The following is a 19,167-nucleotide window of genomic DNA, read 5'->3' as shown; positions in this document are numbered from 1 at the left end:
CAAAATGGCGCCGTCGCCGGGGATGGTTTTGATTGCATCGCAATAGTTTTCGTGGTTTTGAGCTTTGTATTTATCGTATATATTGTATAGTTTCACTTGTATATATACTTACTTGTACATGTTTACTTGTTTATGTTCACCATATAGTTACTTGTATATGTTTACATATAAGTATACTTTTATTGGTGAATGTTGGTGAAACATGTTGATCTCGGATGAGCTCTTTAATAACAGATCTTCACTTTTCAACTTGTGAATCCAACATTCACCAACTTTACCTTTTTGTATGATAATAGTTGTTTGTGTTTCATACTTGTGCATATGTGTTTGTTTATGTATATGGTTGTATATTTTTGTTTTTATGTTCGTTTAATCATTGTATATATTTGTACCCGTAATGTTTGTTGAGTGGTTGGTTAGGACACTTTCTTTAGGCTTGCGCGTTGAGACGTCACCGTGGCATGACGGGAGGAAGCTACTTTCCAAACACCGAAACAATAAAGGCGTCGAGCTAACGACGTAAAACAAGCGCTTGTTGGGAGGCACCCCAACGGTTGTAAATATTGTTTATATTTCTGTTTATAAGTTATTAGGTGAAGTGGAAGAAAATTGGAACATCGTCTTGTACGGTGTTTGTTGGTTTTACCGTCTTAGTACGGTGTTCGTTGGTTTTCCCGTCTTAGTACGGTGTTTGTTGGTTCAGGTTGACACATTTACTTCAAATCATTGCAGATTTGAGCGTCAATGTTGCATATCCAGAAGTATGAATATTCTGGTGACTTTTATTTTGTCATATTTGTAGGCACTTTCATGTTGCCGTTGTATGCTATTAACCTAGGTGCTGCAAGATTGTTCGCAGATTCACCTTTTTCAGTTTTTAGCGATCTTGAATTTGTAATGATCGATGTATTTTTACATTTGAATGAATGAATATCTTTTTAGTCAAAAAAAAATAATAAAAGTTAAATATCTCTATCTAATCGCTATAATTAACTCACAGGTTATTTTTTATTATTATTATTAACAATGTATATCAATTAAATTCTACTTAAAAACGGTTCAATATGATATATCACACGTTAAAGAGTTGTGATTTTGTTTAATAGAAGTGTAAAATAACTTTACAAGATGTTCACATTCAGATACTTTGTAGTTGCGCGTCCAAGTGGAGCCCAACCCAATCTGTCACCAAAGTCGACACACGTACCAAACTCTCCCCACGCGCCACTCGTGTCTCAACCACTCTTCAACTCACCCTACGTCATATCTTTGACCAAAAAACCCCCCTACACTCCCACGCGCCTCCCTACGAGCGTAGCAATACCATTGCTCTGAATGCAGTCCAAAGGATCCTTTCACACAACGGCTACTTCTCATTACAAAATGCAACCCGACAATGATATATACATCCAAAGTAACCTTTTCTTTCCTTTATAGCCACCCAAATAATAATTTAATTCATTTCATATTTTCTAATTTTCTAATCCAAATCCTTACATAAATATCATCACACTATTATAAATTTATTTATTTTCTCAACATTTTAAGTGTTCTAGCAACTTCAGGAGCCCCCAACAACAACATAGATTTCTTCATCCTTATTTCATCCATCCTCTTCAACTACAACACAACCTCGTTTTTCTCAAAAAAACATACAACCTCGTTTTCCTCAAAAAGAAAACCTACAACCTCGTACCTTGCATTTACATATGGATTGTTTGGTGATGCCAGTTTCATTGATCCGAAGAAGATCAACAGGTTCACGGCTGGGTTACAAGCCACTAACCGATGATGAGTTGGATCAACAAGATTCCGACAGCCGCGTGACAGTGGTGGTCGGAAAAGAGAAGAAGGTGTTCCTTGTAGACCCTATCATTTTACAAGAGAATCCATTTCAGGTTTTGATGGATATCTCTATGAAGAAGAATCCAGAAGAGACGAACAAGAATCATTTCCGTTTCGCATCAAGTCATCATCATGAGAGAGTTATCTTTGTGGATGTTGATGATATTTTGTTTGAGCACATGTTGTGGCTTATGTATAATGATACATCTTCTTTGTTTAAGCTCAATTTGAAAGATATTGTTGATTTCTATACTCATGAGGATATGTAATTGTAATCATCTAAATTGTGTTGTAGAATATTTTCAACCACAACAGAGGTATTGTATTATGTTAAATTTTCAGTGTTATGTTCATATACTTCAATGTTATACTTAAACAATAGTTGATTTTAGATCTTTCATTATTCAATTTCTGTTTTTACTTGCTAGGTTTATTTGCACTCAAATTAATTGACTTGTCTAATGTAATACAGTACATTGAAGAGAAAAAAGAGAGGCATTTCATTGTTGATGTGTACATGTAAAGTTAACCAATTTTGCTATTTAGTTTTTTTTTTCTTTCCCTTTAGTTGAAAAATACTCTGAAGAGTAAAATCGATTTCTTCATGACCCTGGATGTAGCTGTTTGGCCAAGTTTTCAGCCTTTGGTGGAGTAGTCGGTAATGGAAAATGACATTCTTATACATTGTGGGAGGTGTGAACAAGAATAGATAAGAGAGATGAAGAATGATTCTACGTGGCATGTGTTTCACTATAACCTAACTAGTCTTTTTCAAATATTTAAGTATGTGTTTGATTATGCCCCAAAAATAATTTACTTTGAGTAAATTGATTATAACAAACGGATTCGGATTAAAAATGAGTTAAAAATAAAGTGATGTTTTGATAAATTATTTTAAAAGTGGGTTAAACATTAAATTTCAGTGTAAAAATCATGTTTTGATTCAAAAGTTATAAATTCTAACTTCAAGTATAATCAATTGTGAAAAATGTAATTATTGTTGGTCAAAAAGTATAAATGTGCGCGTTCCCCTTGTAAGGGCAGAGAGATTTAGAGGCCTTAGTAGGTGTATAACACGTTGTGGTGGCGAGGGCTTGCTAATGATGGTAAGAAGCCCTGTATGGTGGTGTTTGGGGACTGTTTCAGGGACCAACTCGCGTGAGGTGAGATGTCTTGTTGATGGCCGACGCTACTTGGTTGCAGCCGGGCTGTTAGGTCAGTCATGTTTTAAGACTATGATGAACGTGGTGCTCTTTCGGCTGTAGAGAATGTGTATGACTTAGAGTTTGTCCTCTCCCCTTTAAGGGGACATATATTTATAGAGGTCTCTTTGAGTCTATGGTTTTTACCCCCTCGCAGTGTTTACCGCTTCCTCTTTAGTAAAAAAAGTTATTGGCCACTTATTTTCGAACAGTTAGTGGAGACTCCCTTCTTCTTGACCCCCACATCGCGAATACCTTTGGGCGAGTATCTTAGATTCCTCTTGGGCGACATAGTTGTGAGGACAAGGCGCCTAGTTTTAGGTCTCTTCCAAATATAACACTACATAATTTCTCAAGCACGAGAGCTTTTCCTTAAGGCCGAAGTGTTTAAAAATCTTATACTTTTTAGGAGTGCGCCCCTCGCCACATTCGCTAGGCGAGTCCCTCACTTGAAGATACTTACATTAGTAGGCGAGTTCCTCAACGAGGGGGATTTACGTGGTAAGGGCATTTAAAATTGCATAGGGAAACATGTCTGTTTCAGAATGATGTTCCGAGACGTCAAAACGCCAATCACTTTGGACAAATTACGTGTTTAGGGGAAGAGTTATGGGTGGCATTTAATGCACCTCATGTCGGTGTTTCTTAAAAAAATAGATTTGTTTTTCGTCTTTACATGTGCCTTCTGGTGGCATTCTTTTTTATCGGATGAACGTGCGGACTCACCCTTTTGGGTTTCTATATATTTTTTGGATCAATCCCTTAATTTCTTTTTGCTTTCATAGAATCATTTATGGATTATATTTGTGCTCTCCTGAACTCTTACTTCTACTAGTTATGGCAAAGAAAACCAAGCCCATCCACATTTAGGACATTGTTTCATTGTATTACTATGAGGACATGATCAATAAGTTTTGTCATGGCATTAACATTTCCAACACAGGACAAGAGAGGGATGTGATCATGGAACCTTGCTTGGGGGATGAGAGGTAAAACATGGATACCTCTGGTAATTTGTCTGCTATTTACTTCTACATTCATCTTTCTATTATCTACGAGGTAGGGTCCTGGTCCCTTTTTCTTCTTTTGAAATAGAGTTCTTGAATGCCATTAATGTGGCTTATTCCCAAGTTACTCCAAAAGTTTGGGGTATACTTAGCGCTTTTCAAATAATCAGTTGCAATTTGGGGGTATCCCCTTCTGTCAGGGTGTTTCTCTATTTTTATCGGGCATATTTTCTTCCCAACAATGGTTGGGTAACGTTGTGTCCTTTTCCCAGGGTGTGTTTGCTGAAACCCTTCTCCAGTCCTTATGAGGATTGGAAGGACAAGTTCTTTCAAATAAGAAAGCAGAATAATGTTTCTCCTGTTATCACGGTAGCGGGAGGCGAGCCTCTGTTTCCCCTATCTTGGACTCCTACTTGGTCTCCTGATCCGAAATCCACGATGAGGGTGGACTCACATGTCTTTTCTTCTCATGACTGGAAAGTGATTCAAGTCCTGGAGTGCTTTCTCCCATAGCGTTCAGTACCCTTATCAATCGGGACCGTGAAGACGACAATTACATGGAGGAGTACCTAGGTACACGTAAATACTTTCTTATTAATATTTAGTTGTGTAGACCTATTTTGATGGTTTGTCATCTGCAAGCGAGATGACGGTGTTCCCTCTTGATGAAAAAGGGAGTGTTTGGCGAAGAGGAAGATGGCCTAGCAGCGAGCAATGCTTTCTTTTATCTACGACACTATTGAAGCTTGGGGGACGATGCAAGATGGAGCTTCACGGACGACTGAGATTCGCTCCTTAAGGTTGCTATTAGGGAAGAAAGTTCTTATGGGCCGTCAAGAAACCGAGAGGCGGGACCCATACCAGAGCGGTTAATGGATGTTTCAGCCCCTTCTAAAATCTCTTTGTGGCATAATCAAGCCTTTAACGTAGTGGAATTTGCTGATAATTTTTTCTCCTTCCATGGGAACTTCCCGAGTGATTACTCGCTACTTTGTGCTATGTCCCCCACTCAACATCTACTTTGCTAGAGGTCCAGCCTGTGAGGTGTTTCTTGGTGGGGAGAATGCTAAGAGAGAAACGCTCCGACACTCTAGGGGGACTACAGTCAAGGGCCATCAATTTAAACAAACATACTCGAGAAGGCGGGACGACGTTAAAATAGATGAAGGCGAGAATAGATAATTTGAAAGAACTTGCCGAAGACTGGCCACTCAGACCTTTGTTCAGCGTGAGGAGGTGGATTGCTTAAAGAAGTCACTCGGGAAATCTCGAAGTTCCCTTGAAAGCACAAAGGTGCGTGTTTCACAACTAATAGATGACATTTGAGGCGACCTCCGTTTATCACTTTGAGGAAGTGAGGATGCGGGTTACCTTTCTTTATCCTCTTATGTATTTGAGCCCCATAGATATTTTCAAGGTGGTTTGAGATGGGGAACTGATAGACGAAGAATGATTCCTTATTCCCTCTTCTTTCTTTTTGGTTGTACTTCTCTTTACCCCTCCAGGGGATTTTTGTAATTATTTTGGACACCGAAGTCCCTTTGGAGCACCTTTTATATTAATTATCTTTATTTGTTGTTTGACTTAGTTTTGAAAAAGTTTTGTTGTTATGGTCGCATCTAGTGGACGACAAGGATTTCCTTTATGGGAGGATCCATTATTTTTGATCACCTTTATGGGTATCAATCTAAAGATTATCCATTTAATGCCTTTTTTAATTAAAAATCTTATAATTTAAAAATTTAGAGATCACAAAAGGGTCGAATAAGCAAATTGATAAAAAATATAAGACATAATTACATATCCATTCACACATAATCTTTATTGATAGTAGCTTATAAAAGATATTTTAACTTATCACTCCCTTAAAATTGAACTTGTCATTCCTATAATGGTTGCTATTACTTTTATACTCTTACAAAATATTTTTGAAATTTATTTTTGTGTTACCATAATTTTTGGAAAAATACCGAAATTTTATGAAATTTCCAAAAAAAATATTGAATTTCTTGAAAAAATTGATAGTTTATATTCGACAAAATTTGTATTTATTAGTTGTTTTGACTTATTATCGAGGCCAGTATATGAAAAGTTTCATGTCTTCTATCAATTATAAGATGAAAATTCCTTCCATCAATTATACATATCGATAAAAATGCATTTTTTGAAATTATCAGTAAACTATATCACTTTCTGAAATTTTCGATAGGTATTCATTTTTTCTTTTTTAAAAAATTTATATCAGCAATTTAAAAATGAATCATAAAAAAATTAATATGTGACCGAAATTTTTGAATAATCTACCAAAAAATTGTTCTTACCACCTCAAATTTGTCCACGAGCAATTTAGAAACTAAGCAAAAATGAGTGGTGTCAAGTTCAATTTTGGAGATGGCAAAATAAATCTCTAATATATAATCATTATTTGATTTTGGCCCAAACAGTTTTCAAAAGTCAAGCCCAAATAACCATGAAAAGAAAAATCTATTTGACATCTGCAAATTTTTTCTGGCACCCCATATATTCTAATAATATCTAAAATACCTCTCTTATTTTTCATTTTTTTTAAATTTGTGCAAAGTTTTTACTCCAACGAAACAATTTGGTAATAATACTAAAATTCCAATATGTATTTGTATCAAATTTAAAAAATACCGTAAAAATGCACAACAATAAATGTTGGACTTTTAAAAATCAAATAAAAATACACAACAAATTCTGGAGGTGAAATATTCAACTGAAAAAATAACAAGGACATGAAATCAATGTATGAAACAGAGCATGGGGACAAATCAACCCCTACACAATCATGTAGATACATACAGTCTGTGGTCCAAATGTACAGCACTAATAAAATGAGTAATGTGATAATATTTTTATAAAAAAAATTAAAGAAGGAAATCGTTTTTTAATTGAGAGGACAATAATGATCATTTTATTATATTGTTTTTAAGAAAATTTGAACCCTATTACCTAAAATTACAACTCTTAAGTTTTTATCATTTGAGCATACACCTCATAAACAATTATGTGGCGACTTGAACTACTTGAACTATATGTTAAATATTTTATATGTTTAAAATTCAATATTTAGCAATAGAATAAATATAATAATTACTAATATTATTTATAAATATAAAAAATAATTATTTGATATTTTTTAATAGGCAAGCAAAAATATATATTAATAAAAGTAAAATTAACAAATATATAAATAAAGAAATTAAGCCCACATGCAATACACAAAACCGATCCAAACAAATAAAATCGGGGATATCCTAGTCAAAAAAATCTGCACAAAGTCACCTCACACCAACCAAGTAAGAAAAAAAACAAAGAAAAACCAACCACCACCAGACCACTCTAATAAATAGAAAGACAACCACCCACCGATTCGATTTATTCATCAGCCAAAAGCACAATATACCTTCAAAGAGTGCAAATTAGAGGTAGAAAAATCTGAGCACCTGTCAAAATAAAAGGTGGGCAATTGGCCTTCTAGCACTCCACTAAATACCTAGCCACTTAAGTGGATCTTGCTCGTACTTTTAAGCAGAGAAGTAAAAAAACTCGGAGCATGGGCTTGAACCAACTTCTACACCAAAGTGATAATCCAAGGCATACAATGATTAACCGTCAAACGACTCCAAAAGGTGCTCCTCCCAAATCATAACCATAATCATCTTTCACCGAAAAAACCACCCTTCTGGGCCTGATTTCCAAATCCAAATATCCTTTTACCAAATCTCATCAGTCCTAATAGGAGACTAAGTAGCAACTCCAAAAAAATCCTCCTCCCAAACCTGGAGAGAATGCCTCCACCTAAACATTTCAAACCTAAATTTAGGATTTTTGAAATGGTGAATTTGAGATTTTTGCTCAAAACCAAAAAATAAGTCCTCAAAAATACACACAATGGAGTAGTACCAACTCAACAATCATGGCAAAACATAGTATTTTGACTGTCTCCAAACGTCTAAACACAAGAAAAAATAACCAATTAGACTCTTCATCATGTGGTGACTTGAAAAACTAAATACCCTTCCGTAATTGACGACTTAAGATGATAAATTACATGAGCATCTAATAAGAACTTGATTCAATGATGAACCATATCATATTTAATAAAGAATTATTTTTTATTATTTTATATTTAATTTTAATAAAGGTAGTAAAAATCTATCTTCAAACATTTTAAAAAAATCTTTAATTTGATCTACCATCGCTGACAACATTATATAATGAATCAATGTAGAGAATGTCAATATATCAAACCCTTTTACTTTTTTTCCAAAATTTGAAATAGGTTATATATATTGGTGTCCTATTGATGTTTATGTTTATTGTTGTTTTTCCATGCTCTATTTTTCGGAAAAACAACAATAAACATAAACAATGTAGAGAATGGTCGTATATTGGGAAAATTGATGTTTATGTATATTGGGAAAATTACGCATACCAATTGTAATTTCTATGAGTTTTGCAATAACCCATTGTATTACTTAAGTTAGATTTCAATAGGTGTTTAATTTTCTTTGGTTGGTGTGGTTTGTAGCTTGTAACTTGGTTGGTTCTTTAATATAGTTTCCTTGCTTTCAAAAAAAAAAAAAAATTAATTTTTTATTATTATTCTAACATGCACTTATAGAACTCATATAATTGAATTAAATAATTAATTACTAAAATAAAATATAATTAATCTTATTATTCAATTCAATTACTAATCAATAAAAACTTTTCATAAATAACTAATATAAATGATTATAAAAGTATTTACCAATATGATGTTGAAATCTAATTAAATCTGTAACCTTAATTTTTACATTTTGAATATCTTATGTTAAATTTAATAAACAGACTGCCTTCAAAGGCGTAGATGCCAAAGGAAAGAATTGTCTTTATTAAGCTAGCTAGTTGTATTGTATGAGATAACAATTTATTATTAACCAAATATAATTGTTTTTTAGCATGAGTACTTTTCTTTTTTAATATAACTAGTAACATGTAGTGTCAAATCTTACTATGTTCCAACTTCAAATTTATTAATGGGTGATACATTCGATTTGATGTTTAAAGTTTCACTTTGTCTTCCTAAATTAATAGTACTACTCCATATTACTATCCTCTATAGTATTTAAATAAGCAATTATTTTAATCTTCATTATCACCCCCATCACCAATATCTTTGTATCTTTCTATCTTAAATGTCAGTGACAGTACAATGGTGGCTACAGATATTGCCCTTCTTTCTATGACTACTACTACTCAGATCCAAAAATCATCACAATCACAATCAAACCCTAACATCACCACAACCACCACCACACCATCATCATCAACTTGGATGTGGAACCCTAAACAACAACAAGAAGATGAAGATTCATGGGAGGTAAGAGCTTTTGCAGAAGACACAAGGAACATCATGAACGCAACATGGCCACCAAGATCTTACACCTGCACTTTTTGTAGAAGAGAGTTCCGGTCAGCTCAAGCTCTTGGCGGTCATATGAACGTCCACCGCCGAGACCGTGCTCGTCTCCATCAAAATCAACCACCGTTAAATCCTTCTTCTCAGTTCATACATATTCCTCCTCAAGAGCTTGTTAATGCTGGATTGTGCCTTTTTTACCATTCACCAAACCCTAATATTTCTTCCTTCAATGATTCTAATGGAGATCAATCTCCTTCAACTCTTCTCTCTATCTCATCATCATCTTATCCAACAAACAACTTGATGATGCAAAGGCAAATGCAAACTTGTTCTCCTACACCTTTTCATTTTCAGGCTAATTCAGCTCGAAACTTTATCAATAATAGCATCTCTTCTTTTTCTAACAAACCTGCTATCTGCACCTCCATAGACGATAAGGTTCATGAAATTGAAGAACTCGATCTTGAGCTACGTTTGGGGAACAAGCCAGCACCGACATGAAAAATCTATAGCTATAGCATAGATATATAGATGGATGAATATTTATTTATATTTCAAGTTTATTCATTTTAGTGTGTATGAAGAATATTCAATTCTAAATTCCTAAAAGTACTATTATATATTAATTTGTTCTCTCTTTTGCAGTGAGTAGTGAAGAACAAATTAGTGTCCTGTAATTTTCATGATGATTGAGACACCATGTCCACAGCTAGCTATCTTTAACATGAAATTGATAGGACTATAAATGGATTTTGTTTTTGGTTGGAGTTTTGGGGGTTAATTTCAATAATTAGTCTTGGTTGAATGATTTTATTATTATGTGATTGTTTTTTTGTGGCTATGATTATGAATTGCAAGTAGCTAGTAATTGCAACGATGGAAGAAAGGTTAGGGTTTTGAAGAAGGCACTGAAAAGGTTGCAGTGAAGTGTCATTTTCTTGTTTACACACAAATATATGTTTCTGGGCATATATTTCCGTGGGGATTATTAATATTTTCATATTTTTTCTAAAATAATATTAAGTTTACTGTTCACACCATTTTTTACCAAAAACTACAAACATGACATTTTGATAATTCTAGTATTTCTCTTTTTTGGTACTTTCTCTTCGGGTGTGTTTGGATTGGCGGTGGACAGAATTGATTCTAATAGAATTGAGTTTGGTAGAATTGATTTTATCAGAATTGAGTTTAGTAAAATTGATTTATGTTTGGATACATTTATGTAAAAGTGAGTTGAATAATAAATTTCAGTGTAAAAAATATCCAGAATCAATTCTGGAGGCAGAAGCTACAAATTCTAGCTTCAAGTAGAATCAATTCTGGAGACAGAATCAATTCTACTTTTACCTAAACAAACATCTTAAAATCATTCAAAATCAATTTTCCATTTCTAGAAGTGCTTTTAGCCTTTCCAAAAACCAAACCAAACATACACTTCATATATTTTCGATGTTATTTATGGAGGCCAGGGTGTTGGAAGAGATAGTAGAATTAGAATATGCCTCTCTTGGACTATATAACATTTTTATATAAAAGAAATGCTAATTTGTAAAGATCTTCAACTTACAAAAGTTAGTACAGAAACATCAAGAGTAATACAATTTCAAAATATATCATCAAGATGAGTTCCATTTTATTAATTGCAAAAGAATAATTTTTTTTACTCTATTATGGTTGAGATTACATCAGTTTCACAATCAATGCTAGAAATTTAACAGTCGGTCCGGTGGTCCTAATATCAATATTCTTAAGACACTTGAGAGCTCATCTTACATTCTGAAGGGCTAAGGTAGCGGCAACTACCCACCGTGATAGTGGTGATACTGTCCAAATATATTTAACCAATCACTTTTGTCTGTGTCTATGCTAAGTTAACTCTTCGATTAAAGAAAAAGTGGTGTTGGTTTGTGTTCCATATTTGGTACTGTCATGAAATGACTGTAAAATCTCTACTAAGAGAAGCAGCACGCAGCCGCAAAATTAGTAGAAAGTGTAAACAACAAGTATTAGTATGTTTTGTTTCAAGAAGAAAAAAAATACTAGATATATTCAATGCCTTTCAGAAAGAGAGTTTCAATTAAGTTGTTTAGTTAGTACTTAGTACTTATTTCTTCTACAGTTGTAGAGTAATAATGTTAAAATACCAATTTTTTACAAATTTATTGCTTTTTTTTTTTTTAGTAAACAAGATAATATAAACCGGCGAACTAAGGGTTCACCAACCTGTTTACAAAAGGGGGGCACAAGCCAGAAAAGGAAAAAAATACAAACCAATTGAAATTATGATAAGAACCGGATCGGATCTTTGACAAAATCATAATAAGAAAAATTGGAATGAGTATTTTCTCCACAAAAAGACCACCTCCACACCAAAGCTTTGATGTTCCAAACAACATTGTCTAAGCTCCAAAGCTCTTCCCTAAAACAAACCCCATTCCTACTTAACCATAAAGCCCATGAAGTTGCTAACCAAATAATGTCTACCTTCCTATCTAAAACTTTCTTAGATTTACAAAAGGAATGCCATTCCATAAAACTTGAATGGCTCTCTTCCTCTTCTAACCCCTCTTTACCTATCCACATCGCTATGTCCCTCCAAATATCCTTTACAAAAGAACAAGAAAAGAAAGAGTGATCCCGATTTTCCGGATCAATCTTACAAAAAGCACACAAGGAAGCTTCGGGAGATAACGAAATACCTCTAATCATGAGGAGATCTTTCGTAGGGAGCCTATTTGCAAGAAGCCTCCAACCAAACGCCCTTATCTTGAAAGGAACTTCCGACTTCCAAACCAAAGTCTTTGCCACATCATGTCTACCGACCGGACCGAAAGGAATACGGTAGCTAGCATACTTTTCATAGCATGAGGCCACCGAGAAATCATCACCCCTCAAAGAAAGCCATTCCGCCCCATCTCTATCCGAACCTAACTCTCCACATTCTTCCAATAATTCACGAAAAACGCCCCAATTAACCGCCACCTCCTGATCAAGCAATCGAGTCTCCGATATACCACAATTCCCCCACGACCACCTATTATCCACCCACCCTCCCATAGCCGCCACCGACACCGTTTTCAAACTAGAAGCCTCATAAAGACTAGGAAACACCTCCTTCAAAACCATCCCATTAAGCCACATAACATCCCAAAAAGGGGTGTTGTAGCCATTCCGGAGAACAAACCTGCAAGAAGAAACAAACGGGTCAAAAAAAGAGTTTCTCCCCAACTTCACTAAATCCTTCCACCAATATGACGCCTTCCTCCTCTCTTTAGGATCTACGCCCCCTCCCATCACCTTTACCACCAAATCTCCATACCTCTCCTTAAGAATCTTGCACCAAAGAGAATCTGCCCCTTGAATAATCTTCCATCTCCATTTACTCAAAAGAGACAAATTAAAATCTTCAATATTTTTTATTCCTAAACCCCCCTTCTCAACAGGTTTAGTCACATCCCTCCAACTAAACCAATGAATACTCCTCTTATCCTCCCGACCCCCCCATAAGAAACTACTTTGAAGACGCGTGAACTCCTTCACCACCTTGGAAGGCATCTTAAAGAAAGACATGGCAAAGACGGTAAGCGAACTCAAAACGGACTTCAACAATGTAATCCTCCCTCCTAAGTTTAAAAATCTATTCTTCCAACCCGCCAACCGATTTCTCATCTTTGATAAAAGAGGTTCCCACGTTTTGTATCTTCTAGGATTAAACCCCACCGGAATTCCTAGAAAAAAGAAATTGCTATCTTCAATCTTACAAGCAAGGACATTCGAAGCCGCTTCCAAAAAACTCCCATTTACATTGATCCCAATAAGTTTACTTTTGTGATAGTTTATGCCCAACCCCGACACCAACTCAAAAGCTTTAAGAACCGCCTTTATCGCCCAAATGTGTCTCCAATTCCCTTTCCCCACCAACAAAGTATCGTCCGCAAATTGGAGAATATCGATTGGACAATTCCGTTTTATAGAAAAACAATCAAATTCTCCAATCTCTATTGACTTCCTCACCAAACCCGTTAAACCCTCCGCTACTAAGACAAAGAGGAAAGGAGATAAGGGATCTCCTTGCCTCAATCCCTTCCCCACCTCAAAATCGCCCGTCGGACTACCATTCACAAGAATAGACATGTGACTATTAAAAATCAATTTTTCCATCCATCCTCTCCACCTTGCACCGAACCCCATTCTACCAAACATATATCTCAAAAAATTCCAATTCACTTTGTCGTAAGCCTTTTCAAAATCTACCTTGAAAAGAAGACAATCCCTTCCCTCTTTTCTCGCATAATCAACCACTTCGTTTGCCACCACCACACCTTCCAACATTTGTCTACCCGGAACAAAAGCACTTTGACTCTTAGAGATAACGGAGCCAAGAACACACTTTAATCTACCCGCCAATAATTTTGAAACCACTTTGTACATACTCCCCACCAAACAAATAGGCCGATAATCGTCTAAGGACAAAGGATTATGAGACTTGGGAATCAAAGATATAAAGGAAGATGTTACCGATTTAGATAGTGAACCTCCTTCGTAAAAACACTTAAAAAAGCGCACTATATCCTCCTTCAAAAAATTCCAACACCTTTTGAAAAAAAGGAGAGAATAACCATCCGGACCCGGACTCTTCGCCCCCCCACAACTCCATATAGCCTCCTTGATTTCCTCTTCCGAAAACGGACCGTCGAGGAAGACCGAATCCGCCCCACTAATATTGTTGAAATGAATCCCCTCCAATAACGGTCTTTCCACAATTTCCTCATTGAATTTCTCCTTGAAATGCCGAAAAACCTCCTCCTTGACATCCCTAACCGATTCAAGGTTTCCCCTAGAAGAAAGAATGGGACCAATATGATTAATCCTCCTTCTTTCCTTAATGACCTTGTGAAAGAAACTACTATTAGAATCGCCCTCCTTCAACCACTTCAATCTCGATTTTTGGAGAAGCATATTCTCTTTGATTTGCAAATCCCTCCAAAATCTACATGTTACATCCCTCCTCTCCGCCACCATCTCTTTAATCAAATCTTCATTGCTCGACTCCAAAACATCATCACATAAATTGATACGCCTCTTGCCTTCCTCCACATTTAAATCATACCTACCGAAAACCTCCTCATTCCACACCTTTAATTTGACCTTAAGCAATTTTAACTTCTCTTTTAAAACATAATCCCCTCTCCCTACCACCTCCATATTCTTCCACTCCTTCTCCACAAAAGCATAAAAAGAATCTAAAGAAAACCATTCGTTGTTGAATTTGAACGGTTTAGGCCCCCAATTAACTTTACTCGCCATCAACCATATCGGACAATGATCGGAAATATCTCTATCGCCTACAAGTTGGCCAACCACACCCCATCTATCCATCAACTCCTCCGAAATTAGAAACCGATCAATTCTACTCATGGATCTCCCATCTCCACTATACCAAGAGAATTTTTTTCCTTTGCACGGCACATCCACCAACGTAGAATTATGAATGAATTCCGCAAAAAGTTTCATTTCATTATTTAGCATATTATCCCCAAACCCTCTCCCTCTTCTTTCATTCACATTTTTCACCGCATTGAAGTCCCCTCCAATAACCCACTCTCCGTCTTTGTAAAGCCCGATCAAACTCAATAAATTCGCCCACAACAACTTCTTCTTAGCCAACACACAAGAAGAATACACATTCACAACATAATACCACCTACTCTCCCATCTCACTTTGATACCAAGATAACCCTCCCCTTTGAAGCTATTCACCACTTCCAAATTATCCCCCTTCCATAAAGTTATCAAACCTCCCGAAGCACCATTTGAATTCGAATAAGAGAAACCAACCTCCGACCCACCCCACAAGCTTGAAACATAATGGTCCTTAATTTCTTTAAATTTAGTTTCTTGAATCATAAAGATATCCGCTTTCCCTTTAATGATGATAGATCTCACTCTTTTTCTTTTCAAAGAGCTACCTCCTCCTCTAATGTTCATGGTTCCGATAATCATTTAAAACAAGCTAGAAACTCCTTCCCACTCTTCTTGCCATCCTCCCCACTCTTTCTCGTAAAAACAACATTGTCTAACATTTTCATATTTTCATCAAACGTCCCCACACCTAAAGCGGCCATGCCCTTACCAAGCTTTTTCCCCCCTTCCTCATCCAAAAAATTCCATTGTCTATTATTACTTTGATGGATATCGGCTGCCTCTTCGTAATCACCGAACCGATGCGAATTCTCCCCACCAAAAGAGCATATGGAATCCGAATTAGAGATGTAAAGAGAAGCCACTGTGGCTGTTCTGCCCTTCTTCCTAACTGTCTTACCGCTGCACCGCTTATACCGCGTTTTGATAGGCACCAACACCCCTTTTTGATTTCTCATGTCACTAGGCTTCTTGCAATTTAATTTCTTTGCCACTGCCTTTCCTTCAGCCAAAGACTTAGTCCCTGAAACAACTGGAACAGCACCTATCACCGCGTTAACACCACCTCCATCCTGCCTGCACTTAACCGCCTTGTCAAAGACTCCCTCACATTTGGAATTATCCGCCTGCGCTTTGAGAGGCCGCAGCGAATTCCTGTACTCTTGCAGCGTGCCGTCAAAAGAAAAGATGGGAGAATCACCGCCCCCCGACACCCCCCCAACGCAACCACTAACCACCAATCCGCCGTCAACAACATTAACACCCTCCAACCTCCCCACCCCTAAAGACTCCCCGGATTTCGACTTCTCATTCGAACCCGACCCCATCGAATTCTGAACCTTAACAGACAAAGAGACTTTCTCAGTCTCAGCAATACTATCTAATTTTCTAGTCGGATTTGATAGCAATATAACATCATCAGGATCACAACCTTTTTCCTCCTCAAACATATTCACAGACAAATTATCCACCGAGTCCAGAGAATCATTTTCAGAACTAACCGGAGAAAAGACTTTACGCATACCTGAAGAATTGCGCATCGCTCCAACAGCATCTTCCTTCAAGATCAACACAAAAGTTTTGTCGTCAATCAGAACCTCCATCGATGATGGTAAAGCATGGTTCAGCTTAACTCTCACCATCATCCTAGCCGTGTCAAAACTGGATCCTTCCGCTGTCGATTCGTCGAGACAAATGAACGATCCCAACGCGTTAGCCACTGCCATGAAGAACTCAGCGTTCCACGCATGTATAGGCACACCATAAATACTAATCCAGCTGACTCTGCCGTCGTCTATGTCTAACTCATTCCACCTCCTCACAACTGTGAACCATTGTTTCCACCAAGTTTCTCCGACACCGATGAGATCCTCGATGACACCCTCCTCTGACTCTTCCAGCAGACACAAATTACCCCCCATGGGAGTCACTTTGACTTGAAAATACCCCTCCATCTCAAAGTGAGACTGAATGTTAAATGTCGACCCGGGAATAGAGACAACCCCCACATAAGCTTTCAGAAACCTGTTTCTATCTTCTTCTTTAGAAGAATACTGAATCTTTGGCTGCGACACAGAACGACCATTGGAACCACTCCCACCACCCTCGAGTACAACCTTTGCGAAAGATCTGCCGTCCCCGCCGACCCTACCGGAACCCCCTGTAGCCTTCAAAAAATCCTTCCTCTGCGAAACGCCCCCTCCAATATAGAACTTCGACCCTCCACCCTTACTCGAATCGATTCGATTGCGTTCAAATCTGGGGAGATTTGCGTGGATTTTAACCCCCATTATCATTACATTGTCACAGCGAATCGCAATCAACCTCCCGTCCTCCGCCTCGTCAAATCTAACAAACCCAAATTTCCTGCCAAAACGATTCTTCCTCGGCGAAATTGCTACCTCCACTACCTTCCCGATACACGCAAAAAGCTCAAAGAACGACTTTGTAACACCCTGGATTTCCGCTTACCCCGCAGGGCTTCCGGCCTACCAAGCATGTCACCAGCTTAATCAATAATCCCCCCTAGGTCCGCTTATCGGCTGCCCAGGAAATATTGTTTTTGCCTCCCGCAGGAATCGAACCATGTACCTAGGGGTTAAGTACATATTCATAGCAATTCCTGCTACCAATTGACCATATGGTCAAGTGGTAGCAGGAATTGCTATGAATATGTACTTAACCCCTAGGTACATGGTTCGATTCCTGCGGGAGGCAAAAACAATATTTCCTGGGCAGCCGATAAGCGGACCTAGGGGGGATTATTGATTAAGCTGGTGACATGCTTGGTAGGCCGGAAGCCCTGCGGGGTAAGCGGAAATCCAGGGTGTTACATTAAAAAGGCGCCTTTTTAATGTAACACCCCGATATCCGCTGCACGCATCAACCGTGTCGGCCAACCGAGCATGTTACCGGCTTAATCAATAATCCCCCCTAGGTCCGCTTATCGGCTGCCCAGGAAATATTGTTTTTGCCTCCCGCAGGAATCGAACCACGTACCTAGGGGTTAAGTACGTATTCGTAGCAATTCCTGCTACCAATTGAGCTATATGGTCAAGTGGTAGCAGGAATTGCTATGAATATGTACTTAACCCCTAGGTACATGGTTCGATTCCTGCGGAAGGCAAAAACAATATTTCCTGGGCAGCCGATAAGCGGACCTAGGGGGGATTATTGATTAAGCTGGTGACATGCTTGGTAGGCCGGAAGCCCTGCGGGGTAAGCGGAAATCCAGGGTGTTACAGTCAGTGCATCACAACCCTTAAAAAGAATTATTTTATGTGATTTAAAAAAAAATCAAACGTCTACAAAAATTAACGATAATAATTCCATTAAATTCAATTTATAATTATAAATGATAAATTTGTTTTTAACTTCTTTTATATATATATATATATATATATATATATATATATATATATATATATATATATATATATATATATATATATATATATATATATATATATATATATATATATATATATATATATATATATAGCATATCAAGTGAGAACATTTTATAATGAGAGATGAGAAGAACAAATATCAATCATTAGATTCATCAAGAGAGAGAATGTTAATACATTAATGTGACTATTAATTTAAGGTTATCTTGGTTTTTCTATTTCTCGTCTATCTTTTGTGAAAACTTTAATATTTATTCTTTTTAATACAAAATAATATTTATTCTTTTTAATGTAAAATAATATGTATTGATAAGGAAAAGAGGGAAATAACCCTACAACAAACAACAACAAAGTCAAATGGCACAAGAAATGTCAAACAAACAGAAGAAGAAAAAAGACAAACAATAAACATCAACACTACAATATTTTTGGCCTACGACCACGCTAATTTTTTTCACAGCTCAAAAACTGTGGCCACATACATGCTTTGGCCAGGGTTTTCAAATCGTAGATATATGTTTTGAAACATTGAATTCAGAGTGTGAAACTGTGGCCTTTCCTTCAATTGTCACGGTTAATAAACTGTAGATATTTTAAGCCATAAAGAATAACCGCGGCCTTATAACTTTCACTTCAAACTGTGGCCCAAGCCCAAAAAAATTTACCCCGCCAGAATTTCTTTTTTTTTTAGAGTTTCCCTCTCATAATCATTTTCTTTTCCAATTTTTTTTAAATTAAAAAAGTTAAAAAATTATAAAAAAAACAATTAAGGTGCCTCTATCTCATAACCTTTCTTCTATTCTATGCTCTCCGCCTCGTTAACCCTCGTCTCCTTCTCGCGCGTCGTC

At 36.8% G+C, this 19,167-nt stretch overlaps 2 protein-coding genes across 2 annotated transcripts; both read left to right on the top strand.

Annotated features, from left to right (window-relative positions):
- The first annotated feature begins 1,523 nt into the window (after positions 1 to 1,523).
- LOC131646959 (auxin-responsive protein SAUR77) lies at positions 1,524 to 2,180 on the top strand. The gene has a single exon (XM_058916883.1). The coding sequence runs from the start codon at positions 1,710 to 1,712 to the stop codon at positions 2,112 to 2,114; it is 405 nt and encodes a 134-aa protein (XP_058772866.1). The 5' UTR covers positions 1,524 to 1,709; the 3' UTR covers positions 2,115 to 2,180.
- Positions 2,181 to 9,114: 6,934 nt separating this feature from the next.
- On the top strand, positions 9,115 to 10,111 carry LOC131646957 (transcriptional regulator SUPERMAN-like). Its single transcript, XM_058916882.1, has one exon. It carries the CDS (start codon positions 9,276 to 9,278, stop codon positions 9,984 to 9,986), a length of 711 nt encoding a protein of 236 aa, XP_058772865.1. The 5' UTR covers positions 9,115 to 9,275; the 3' UTR covers positions 9,987 to 10,111.
- Positions 10,112 to 19,167: the final 9,056 nt, after the last annotated feature.

This window comes from Vicia villosa, linkage group LG2 (assembly GCF_029867415.1).
Source record: "Vicia villosa cultivar HV-30 ecotype Madison, WI linkage group LG2, Vvil1.0, whole genome shotgun sequence".
In the NCBI taxonomy this organism is placed as follows: Eukaryota; Viridiplantae; Streptophyta; class Magnoliopsida; order Fabales; family Fabaceae; genus Vicia; species Vicia villosa.
Note: the sequence above shows the minus strand (reverse complement) of the source record. Positions and strands in the feature narration are given on the sequence as shown.